The sequence below is a fragment of the Temnothorax nylanderi genome, unplaced genomic scaffold, assembly GCF_030848795.1.
Source record: "Temnothorax nylanderi isolate EJ_2023f unplaced genomic scaffold, tnyl_v1.0 TNYL_tig0015_pilon, whole genome shotgun sequence".
Lineage (NCBI taxonomy): Eukaryota > Metazoa > Arthropoda > Insecta > Hymenoptera > Formicidae > Temnothorax > Temnothorax nylanderi.
In genome coordinates this window covers 1,916,884-1,929,130 of record NW_027249077.1, presented here as the reverse complement: position 1 = coordinate 1,929,130, position 12,247 = coordinate 1,916,884, and the positions used below count along the sequence as shown (strand labels likewise).

At 41.9% G+C, this 12,247-nt stretch overlaps 1 protein-coding gene and 1 long non-coding RNA gene across 10 annotated transcripts in view; one reads left to right on the top strand and one right to left on the bottom strand.

The window, feature by feature from the left end:
• Positions 1–12,247, bottom strand: part of LOC139768339 (uncharacterized) — a 391,369-nt gene that overhangs the window by 83,223 nt on the left and 295,899 nt on the right. For all 9 annotated transcript variants that reach the window (XM_071698423.1, XM_071698422.1, XM_071698420.1 and 6 more), the window contains one exon: positions 5,925–6,228. In XM_071698423.1, coding sequence (XP_071554524.1) covers positions 5,925–6,228 — 304 coding nt within the window. The remainder of the gene's footprint in view (positions 1–5,924; positions 6,229–12,247) is intronic.
• The window catches only part of LOC139768345 (uncharacterized), a 107,996-nt gene that overhangs the window by 93,277 nt on the left and 2,472 nt on the right, over positions 1–12,247 (top strand). The gene's annotated exons all lie outside the window — the stretch shown is intronic.

The window sequence follows — 12,247 nt, the reverse complement described above, 5'->3', positions numbered from 1 at the left end:
CCAAATGAAATTGCTAGAAAAGTTCGAAAGCGGAAAAGCGGCATATAAATATTGTACGCCGGATTGTACGACGGGATATCCGAGCGTTAGCTTAATAATTTAAAAACTTCGTACGGTTCTAAATTATAGTTCTGGCGGGGCCGATTAAACATGAGATAGCTTCACTGAAAAAAAAAGACGGCGAGGTAATGTATGTTGCGAAGTTTCTTATTATTACTAAATTACGACAGTCATAGAAGGTTTTATAATTACCCGTCTCTAGAAACGTAAACTGAAACGAAGAAAGTCTATATTTTTTAAACAAATGTTGATTTCTTATCATGAGTATACTGGAAGGAATATAAAATGCGTACTTTCCTGGCGGAAATCTGAATTATCGCCGACGTAACGTATTTTACTTCCAATCTGTAAACAAGAATTTAATAACGACGAAGTCCCGACTGTTCAACCCTCAAAGTTAATCCTTTCCAGTAGATTTCAGGAATTTCGCCAATTGTGCGCGCCACACCACGGATTGGCTGGCGCTGACATCGAATGAGAATCGGGTCCGCGCCAGAACTGAATTATTTTCGGGGTTGAGGACTTCGTTTCGCCACGTGGAAGCCGTGTCGGCAAGAAGCTAACTCCATCGGGCGTCAAACGTGTGCTGGTTAACATGCGCGACGGCGGCAATCACGAATGCACGGAATCACATCGCGCGGAATTCGTTGAATACGTTCTGCGCGATATGAAATTCCATAATGTAATTAAAGCCGGATACCGACGCAGAGTGGGAAAATTGTTTTCGGTTGAAAATACTACATCGGCGCGACGCGAAATTAGTTAGAACCGCAGCGGCGGGATGTCCGAAGTCGCATAAATCGATTCGGAGGCACTCGTAAATCAGTCTTCGAGAAATTTAGTCTCTCTCGCAGTTGTTCGACCCAGTTCTCGCCGCGTTGCTGAGAGGACGATTGGACGATTCTTATTTTTTGTCGGGACAGTTTTAAAATGGATGGACAAGGATTGAATAAAGCGTCGACGGGAATAAACATTTGCTAAACATTTCGCATTTGTCGAGAACAAAAACGCCGAGCATTTGATTATAAATGAATAAAAAGGTTAAAAGAGTGCAATATATATAAAAAAAATTATTTTTCGTTAAAGAGAGCTTTATGCGTTAATGTCGATATAACAAAAATATATAAATACACAAAAGGTTTTTGTATTTTGTATGGAAAACTTGTCTCAAACACATAAAAGCGTTTTAATATTTTGTCGAAGCATTCACGGAATGCGTTTATTAAAAAAAAATACATATATTGTAAAAAAAATAGCTTTTAAATACACGTGTTTCAATTTGCTTTCGGAAACTGCGATTGCGCTGTAATCTCCAATCGAGCGAGTGCGGCGGACGTGCGTATTAACTATAATTATACGAAATCCTTTCTATATATATATATATAGTTGTTTCGTTGTAATTGTAACAAGCGTAATGTGTGTTAGCGAGAACGTTATGAAATTCCACATTTCTTTGACGTCATTACCGCTCGTCAAAGATCCGCATGAAAATTCGTGGGAGCGGTATCATCAAGATTGAATTCCGTAATTCCTGCACGGGCAAATATTTGCACGACTGAAAATCACGCTGATGGCGTCTGGTATGCTTGGTAATTGGCCGCGAATATACGCATGAAATTTCTTCGCGTTGATTCAGATTGAAGGAGAAATAACTACTCATTATAAAATAAATTTACGATATTAATATTTTCGCCATGTTACGCGAGAATAATTGCACATTTTAGGGATTTAATTTTTAATTTCCAATGATAAATGAATAAAATAAATCGCCTTAATTCTCCAAAAATTTGAAATTGCTTTTACAGTTAGTGATATCAACATAATCACAAAATATATTTAAGTCACAGTAGTATTAATTATGCAGAAATCACTCGTTGTTTAAAAAACTTTTATTGCATTAATTTCTTAATTTTATTCTTTTTCTATCTCTCTTTCTCTCTTCTGCAATAAATTAAGAATTTTATATCATATTATCAAGATGATTCACGCAAAACAATGCGCTAAACAACGATGAGGATGATTACGTTCGCAATTTTTAATGAGACTCAAATAAAACGCGGGATTCGATAATGCAACTTTATCCTGGAAAAGTCTAGTATCTAAAAGCAGAAACGTATTCTTTGACTTAGCACGTGGCCCTGGAGCGATACAGTGATTTTCCGGGACGATAACTGTGATTTTCAGACGAGGCCGTCTCTCGGTAAGCGCGAACCGAAGTCAGTTGAACGACCGGTAGACACCTTTTGATGTCGAATCACTCTTTCCTCCTCTGTCGGTTCGTCTCATCTCCCGCGCGCTCGTGGCGAACCTGCTGAAAGGTTCCTAGGGCGCGGCGCGAACACACTCGGCTGCCGCATACACTTTATTCCCAACCCATCGTTCCGTCCCAGCGATTTCGAATTCCCGAACAAATTTGATCGTCGTCGTCGTCGTCGTCGTCTAGTCGAGCTCGCATCTCTACGTGACGGGAAAATCGCGAGCTTGTTCGCACGTCGGAAAGCCACTTCTTCTCTCTCGTCGCCCCTCTCTCGTCTCGGTATATACACCCTCATCTGTCATCCTCCCCCATCCTCTTGTACTTGTTCCTCCCTCGTACCTTCCACTGTCTCTCTCTCTCTCTCGTCTCTGCCACACGTGCTCCTCTCTACTCTCGTATTTTCCTACTTCTCGCGCTTCGTGGTTCTACTTTCGCACGCGCGATTGTGCCCTGACGACTTTATGGCGGGTCCTCGGCGGAATCCCAAACGCGGCACGTACGGAAAGTTACCGATTCGAACGAGGCGCAAGCTCGAGGAGGCGCGAGATGACTTCTCGGTTCGTTCAACGGGCAATCTCACGGCAATCTCTTATACAACATAATTTTGCAGCCAATGATACTACTTAACAGCTTCTTTCGAAGTTATGCTAAGTTGTGTGCTATGGTAGCACCGGTCAATTGTTTTGATCAATCTTTTATTTACGAAGTTGCCACGTAGCAATTAATATAAAATATTTCCTAACTTAATTATTAATTAATATATTTCATAATTGAATATATAATATTGTTCAGCTATGAAATATATCGCAGAAATTATTTTCTTATCAAAGCGCATACATATTTATGACTTGAAATGTCTTTAGATCGAGGATTAATTAAAACTTTTTCGAAATCTGAAATTTGAAATCTGAAGTGCGAGCACTATCGGCCGATCGAGGATTGACGTTGAGAATTCGTAAGCAGATTTAACACGCAATAACGTTACGGTGAATAATTAAAGCGATATCCGCGGGCGTTGATTAAATTTCACGCGTCGGAGAGAAGCAAATTCATAAATATCCGCAGCTGCGCCATTTCTGACAAAGGCGGCTGCAACTTACGACGACGTAGCGAAAGAAAATTAATGACTACAAAAGATTACTCTCCGGACTCCGCGGCTGTCCGATGAAATATCATAAATCGCGGGCTCGCTACGTCTGAGAAGTTTTCATAGCCGACCGCTTTCGTCTCTCTCCCTCTCTCTCTCTTACCTCGCTCTCCCTCGCCTCCCTCGATTCCACCTCCTTTCCGCGTCTCATTCTCATTACGAAGTTCCCGGTCATCAAATTTTATTAGCCCCCACTTCAGAGCCGGCCCGCCTTACTTCTAACTCAATATCGTAGATTCGTAGTCTCGGTTTAACTACCCTCCCATCCTCTCTCAGCGCAGCGCACACGGAAGCACACCTACACACATTGGCATAGCTGTTTCCCGTCTCTTTCTCGATCTCTTTCTCTCTCTCCGCTCCTTTTCTTACCCTCTCCAACCATGCGCGCTTTTCTTCTCGCATCTCTCACTCGCCTTCGAATGCAAGCGCAGCGAGCGACTTTGAAAGCGGCAATAATTCCGTGCTCTACGGCCAAGAACTAATTTCCACTAGGTCTGACAGGGAGGGGGGGGGGGGTACTGCGGAGGAAGAAGGTTGGTAAAGAGCAGGCGAAGGAAGACGAAGGGTGGTCTCACCTTCGGGGCTCTCCTTCCGACTTCTCTCGTTCCTCACGGACGGTTCGTTTTCTCGCGCGCCCTTTTATCGTCCGACAATGGCTCGCCGGGGTGTAGCCACCTCGGCCCTACGTGGTCAAGGGTCGCAGCCAATAAACTTTGCCAGCGAGCTACTAACCTACGTGTCGGTCGAACCCGTAGAAAGATGGTAAGACGACGACATTTACGGATGGTGAAGAAAGAGAGAAAGAAAAGGATCGGGGAGAGGCCTTTCTGACGGGGCGCGAAGTTTCCGCTTCGCGTCCTTTAATTGCGACGGCCGGAATTGGAACTAACGACTTTCTTTCGGTGGCGTTTAAAAGCCACGGCGACGCTGCTGATGTGACATTTACGGACGTGATGCCGAAAACGGTCGCCTCTGCGATTTTTACCATGTTCGAAAGACTGATGGTAGGCACCGTCTGGAAAACGCCGTCGAAAAACGAACGGAGAGTAAAGAGCCAGTAATCAATGTGAAATTATAGCTATCACAGATGATTCGAAATGATAGAGAATATTACGTTTTACAAAAAAAAAAGATATCCTTGTATTTTGTAAATAAATACGTTGTATTTTATGTCATAAAATACATATATTTAATAATACAGAATATTTTACAAAAATATATCATTATAAAATTTGCAAAAAAAAATATTCGTTGTATTTCATGTCACGAAATACGTATGTTGAATTGAACAGCAATTAAATTAATATATTTTACGCTCTTACTTCCCGTTGAAACGCATTTCCTTCATTAACGAGAAATAATTTGTTCAGTGATGCAAAATAGCTACTTTTAAAGAGGCTTTCCAGATATAATTTATAGCGGTCTCAAAAGAGAATCCACTCAACCTTGCGGCCGATGAAAATTAAGTTCATCAGAGTTGCAAAGAAGTTAAACTATCGCGGGGTCTGAGTAATGATTGTAGTAATTAGCGAGATAGTAATCTGAAGTTCGTTATCGCCGTGCATTACATTCGGTAGACGAGACCATTGCGGGTAATAAAAGTTACCGAAAGCTAGCAAGCTATAAAATTAAATCTGCAACGAGGAGATAAAAGCGAGAGGGAATGCTTTCGAAAGAGATCAAAATTTTCCGCTCTATATCGCTCGACAACCTGGCCGAGTTGTGTGGGCTCGAATTCTAATTAACGATTCTACGCGAGCAGGAATTATCATCTTCATTTTGAAGATTTCATTTCGCGGTCTCTCTATACGTGCATTTCCTCTTAATTACGTGGTCGTAATCATACAAGCTCGATACGTGAATGGGACAAATCCGGTTAAAGGGATCGGCAGAATTGACAAATTGAATGATAAAGACTGATACAGAAATTAATGGCATTTTAGTTACGGATCGCGCGACATACTCGGCAATCGCGGAAAAGCCACCTAATCCTCTTACATCTTTGCGGATTCGCGTCGGACGCGCGCTGACCGACTCTTTGAAAGGTTCGCCCCCTCCCCCCTCCGTAAGCCCTTAAACCCATCTCGGGCGCAGCAATTCCAGACCAATTTCGAGAAAATTCAATCGTGAAATATACAGCACGGGCAGCGCTACGAGGATCGACGGATCGACAGAAACAATAAGGACGTGAGACTCAAATCCCTCGTTTCGTGTCATGTGAAACAAATTAAGAATCGATTGGTCATCTCAATTTGTCTGTAAGCTCACCAGCTTAATAGTAGTAACTACGTAATGTAACTATAATTACGAATCGGAATATAATTACGTTCAAATCAGCTTACGTTCAGAACCGCTACGTAAGTAAAGAAATTAAATATATATGATAAATATTTATAACGCATCTTTTTTTACTCGAAATTGGTTAAAGAATTCGTTGGGAAGAATGCGACGATGACTTACCTTTTGCTGTTGCGTTTGCGCGGGTTCGGTGGCGAGAAGCTGCTTCAAGGCCGCGTGCCCGTGACCATTTGTCGTGGAGGTTGCACCAGGTGTGCTCGGTGTGCTGGGATTGCTTCCAGGGGTGTTAGGCGTGTGAGGCCCGGTCGTGGGGCTGCTAGGACTGATGCTTTCGTTGATTTTGCTGCCGGCATGATGATTCTCCGTGTGCCTCCTCAAACTCCTCGCATCGCAGTAAGACTTGCCGCACCCTTCGGCCTTGCACTCGTACGGTTTCTTATTTCGATGTGTCAGCATGTGCCCGTTCCTACAACCAGAAAAATTTGCTCGTTAGTTCCAAAAGCTCCGTCATATTTTTTACGTTTGTAAACGGGAGAGTGAACTCGGTGCTCTTAAACATTTTTAATTTCTTCGTAAGAAAAAGAATCGTCGTATCGAACGTATCGCGAAATTAAAATTGAGAAAAGATTCTACTTTTATTCTTTCTTTTATAAAAACTTAAATTCAACAACTGAAACTTATGGTAAAAATAATTTGGTAACACGATCACATTTATCCATTTGTTACAGCTAATTTTGTTCAAAAATTTAACTTTTTAGAGAGAACCCGTCCTTTCGACAGAGAATCACCTGCTGGCATTTCAACCGGAATATAAATCGACTGTAACATTTCGGTCAGGAAATATCACCCCGAGGCTGGAACATCCCACGCGCTCCCATTCAAATTCCTCTCGCATCCAGCATTAATCATAAGAACGTCTCGGGCGACACGCTATATAGCACTCGCGGATGCTCGATGGGCACGGAAATCTGATCGTACACCTGCTCTTTAGTGCCCGCCCGAAATTATGTCGGCCCGATTATGCCGCCTATCTATATCGACGATCTACCCCCGACACGGAAATCCCATATACCGCCGGGCGCCGGGCACGATTCCCCCTGTCTTATCTAGGAGGAACATCTAAACTCATCCCCAGTGTGTCGCCCTTACACCCCGCCGGTCCGCCTAAGGACTTATCCACTCCATTTGCCCGATATTCCGGCTGACATCGACGGGGCAAAACGCGCTCGCGCGCGGAAGGATTCCTCCTCTCTACTACTGGGATATTCTGGGAAATGAGACCTGGCCATTCTCTCCACATTACCGAAGAGCGCTGGGAAAAGGCGTGGAGATCCGAGGGTGTGTCCGGCATGCAACAAGTTGCGCGATTTCACGATGCCGGATTACGCGATCGCGTTCGCGATAAAATCCACGACCCCCATTGACGCGATTCGCAGTCGATTTCATCGTTGATGGTCCCAATCGCAAGATTGTCGATCGGTTCGATAAGCAGAATAATGGCGTGTGCGGGATCTCGATTGAAATACACGATCTACTTATAATTGAAACGATCTCCATGCTCGTATTTACATCGATGTTTACTCTCGTGTTTACTCGAGGTGTAATATGCAAAAAGCAAAAATTCTAAACTATTGTGTACTTGTCTGTTACATAAAACTGTACTCTACGCACATCGTCCTTTCGTTAATTCCAATCCAAGATTAATTGCAAATTAAGACTAATTGCTAATATTCCGCGACAATATACGCGATCGATAATACACGTTATCTGGCGTACATAAAATTTCTTCGCTGTGGTCGAAAGAAGCCGCCTTTCCTGTTCCCTGAAACTTTAACGAGATTCCGAGCGTGGACATCCTTCGTCGGATCTTTCGCAGTGGATTGCGAGAAGAAGTCGTACGGATACGGCGGGCACGATGGAAGGGATATCGTTTCCAGTAAATTCTTCGGTAGACGCGGGGCCACTCCTATCCGGCAAAGTTTTATAGTCTATCGATATACGAACGGATTCCCTTAAATTCCGCCGGTAAAGTTGGGACCGTGGGGAGGGTTTAATTTGTAAAAGCTAATTTGTCGAACTTTTAAGGTGACCCGTTCCGAGCTCCCAGCGCTTTCCCTTCCCGCAGATAATCAGGAACACCTGGGACGTGTCGACCGCACGTGTATCATTCTTCCTTTTCGTTTTCCGAGAGACACGGAAAGGAAGCGAGAGAAACGCGAACGCGAAGACTACCTTAGCTTTTATCCGACGGTCGTTTTCGCTGGTCAACCGACGTGTTTTATTAGAATACTTATTTAATCAGTGCCATAGAAAAACTAAATCTTTTAACGCATTACAGATACTAAATACGAATGAATAAACTGAGTTTAATGGTTACATTTAATTTGCACAATTGAAATAGTTTAATTGTTCAGAGAATCAACGGTCTGGATAACAATTGAATAATAGTAATCGATAGTTATGATAATATTCATTTCGAGGTTTACGCATTTATTTCGCAGTTATTGTCTCTGCAGTATTGTGTTTTTATTTAATTAATACGCGCGCTACACAATTTTAAAATTCTACAATTTCTACAAATATTATTGTATATAACAATATAAGGTTATAAAAATAATCAAGAATAAATTGCTGTTCCATGGCGCGTGACTTTAGCAGCAGTTTCATTATCCGAAATCATAGTAAAATTCACGTCTTGTTCGCGAGTTCATCGTCTTATATTATCTCATAACTTGGTGATATGATGATGAAAAGGAAATTATTATTAATTGTTATGAACCTGCGCTCAACCGACAACGAGAATTTCCACGAAACTTTAATTGGATCTCGTAAAGGGCCGCGTCAATGAGCACGCGCAGAATTTTGCCTGGAACGGTGATTAAATCAGCACTAATTATCAACTCTCGATTAGTTCCGCCTGAACCCCAGTGGCCTAACGAGACTTAACAAAAAAAGCCTACTTTTTCTTTACATTTCTTTTTTACTCGCTCATTAACCAAGTTGGAGACGAATTATTTTTTAACTTCCAACTATTGAGTCAATTAATGTTATCGTAGCGCACGCTGTTTATTTAATATAAATTATAATATATTAGTTTTTATAAGATACGCAATGTACTTTCAGTTTAGAGATTTTGAAGATTATCGACAGAAAATCTATTTTATCTTGTTTTCTTTCCGTAAAAGTTAGCACTAGTAACTCCTTGGTATGACGAGGATCATAAGAGGAAGCAATTATCGAAATATCGAACGCATTCTGAAAAATGAAGCTTTCGACAGTGCTACAAGCAAAGGGGAGGACTTTGTTTCTCGAAGGGCCAGCTTTCCTCCTCCGCTGCTCACGTTTGTCGCTCCTCCCTTTAGCTCCAGTGTCCTCTCAAATCCCTTTCGGGCGAGGAGGAAGCGGTCGGTATATATCTCCGCGTTTGAAGAAAAGCTCTCGAAGAGAATTCCTCTCGAGGTGTAAGCGCTTCCGTTCCTTATTTCGCGCGGCGGCGGGCGCTCCGACTCAGCAAAGGGACTACGTGGATTTACTTCGATAACAGAGATACACCGAGAAACGTACAATGGTGCCTTGTTCGATACTGAAGAAATCGACGAAGCTTTCGTTCTGGGAGTCCGTTAGTTTTTTTCCCGGGAGCGCGATATAGGAGCGACAAAGCGTCTATGCCCTTTGTCTTCCGATTAAGCCCGAGGATCCATTTGTACGACGTTAACAAATGTTTCCTTGGTTATCGCGGCCTGATATTATTATTTAATGTAAAATGTATTATATATATAAGGGTCGTATTCATAATTTAGTAGTATATTTTTTGTTCTATAGTACTTAGAAAAATTAATTGAATTGATCTATTGATCTGTCATATTACGTATTAGAATATGTTTTAGAAAGCTATTATCATAAAAAGACTATTCAAAATATTTTTTCTTTTTGAAACAATAAAATCGTACGAAATTAAGTTTTCAGGGCAAGGGAAGCATCTAACAAAATCTAACGAGTCAGTAAAGAATTCTTTTTAGTGGTGAGAGTGCTAGGCTAGGTTCACATTGCAGACGCAAAGAATTTAAAAAGTGGTGAAGTCATCCTATCAGTCTAGGAATCTATCGATTTTGATAGACGAGATTAAAGGCATGTACTATCATCTTCTTCCTCCTTGTTGTCCTCGAAAATCAATCCTACCAATAAACTCGAAAACCACTTCAAACTAAAATTGCTAATCGCAGCACGAATATTATTTATGTATACGATTATGCAAAACTATTTCTTTAATAAACTCTATTTTAAAAATTAATAAATATTAAATACGATATATATTTAACGCAAGTTATTTTAAAGCAATAATATTCATCAATGTGGACATTACCTTTAGAATTTAGAAAAATTGTAGGTAACGGTTATTCGACAAAAGATCTACAATGGGGGACCTGTCTGGACAAAGAAGGTGAGAGGCGATGGAAACTGTAGTTGCACAGGTCTGCCAATTCTTAGAGAAGAGAATGAAGCACGGCGAGACTTCGTACCGACTTTTTCCCGTTCTCAATTAAGTTTGAAAGTCCATTCAAACGGGGAATGGAGCTGAAAGATCTCTTCTCTTTCTCCTCCGTAAAATCTTCGCCCGTGGCACTATTATTGCTCGGGCTGCCTATTATTGTTCCTTCTTTCGTCGTCGCGAACTCGTAATATGATATATATTTTATATATATATATGTATATATAGAGCCTCAAGATGGAATATCGTGCCCAAGCAATATTGCGGTTACGCTAAATTGCCAATACGTGCTTTATCGGAGAAGCATAACGCTAAGCGTTCCCTTTCCCGTATATCGGCAATGCAAATCCAGCGAAAAAGCCGGCCTGTTTTCCAAAGTAAAGAAGGAACTCCGGGGCGCATTCTCTCGATCGCGCACGCCGTACTTGGAAGACGGAGCGGCAGCTTCCGGCGAAAAACAGGAACTGGGGTAAAGACTTCGCGATTTCGCGCATGAGATAGTATCGCACGGTTCGTTTACTTGCATCTGGGAATATATGGATCCCAACAATCGAGGGGGGGAATATCGTTCGAAAGCGACGTTCGATGAAATGGATACAAACAAACGTTTAACTTACGCTAACAAATAAACAAAAAGAACCTCTCGGAGAAACCTCTCCGAGTTATAGCAAGATAGTAAATATGATAAATAAAACCAACGTTCGCTTTGATATCACCGATAAACAAGATAAACCGCGATAACAGCGAGTTCGGTACCGTTCAGCCAGGGATTTATTGCAATTTGTTCGTAGAACATTTGTCGAATAGTGAAAATAAATTGAGACATCAAATTTAAGGTAGCGATAAGATTAGTTAAAGTCGACAGATATGTCTTACCTTTACGATCTTCTAGGCAGATTGAATGCTATTATCATTTATCGGCGGAACGAAAGGGATTGAAGAAAGAAAGAGAGAGAGAGAAAGAGAGAGAGAGAGAGAGAGCAAGTGCCACCACAGACAGCTCCGCCTAGAGGAGCCACAAATCCAATGTTCGCAATGAAACGTAAGTAATTCCTCGCACCCTTCCGCCGGGTCGCATTGAGCGCGACGAGTCGCTCGAGTTTGAGGAAATAGAACGAGGGAAGACATTGAGGAAGCAGTAAAGAAAAGAAAAATACTGTCCCCGCAGAATGGACCCTGCCGGCCGTGGCGGATTTCGAGCAAAGTCAGGGGGTAGAGGAGCGCAGGGAAGGATATAGGGGAGGGTTGGAGGATTTGAGGATCCGTCTTTCGAGAAAATATAACGTTCAACCTGGCCGAGGTATTCGACCCGCGCCGGACGGACAACACTACAACGACGAAGCCGAACGGAGTCGCGAGACCGACCTCTATTGATTCCGCGTTATTCCTTTGCCCGTTCCCGGCAAGAATTGAATCCTTAGTCGCTATGGTTCGCCTCCATCACTCGCTTTTGTGTGCCGCCCCGTCTCGCCCCTTGTCCCTCCTTGATTGCTATATCGCGCTTGTCCATTTTCCTCACCCGTGTCTCACAAAACGAAAATTCTAAATCGTGCGACATGACGTTTTTCATTGCATTTAAATGCATTGTATCTTCCTTAAGTGGTCTTACTTATGTCAATTTAAATTGAATAATTTAGCTAAGCCTTAGCTAAACATTAGCTTTAGATAGTTGATTTATAAAGAGATCGGACGAGCTAAATATTAAGTTATTCGATTTTGCGCGAATAAGATAACAATTTTTAAATACACAACATAAATGTTTGAATGCAAATTTTTCTTCTGATTTCATAATCGCTTTTCTTATCGCCTAAATTATTTAATATACCCAACGAAAATAAAGTGTAATTCGATGTAAAGAGAAACGTATCTCCGAACGAGCTTTTTCTGGCAATAACTATTACCGCTATAAATTCAAGGGAGTTCTAATACCCGTACGTGCCGATACAAGCTCCGCGAGCTCTCCCATCCAATACCCGGACAGCCGGGCATTACGTAA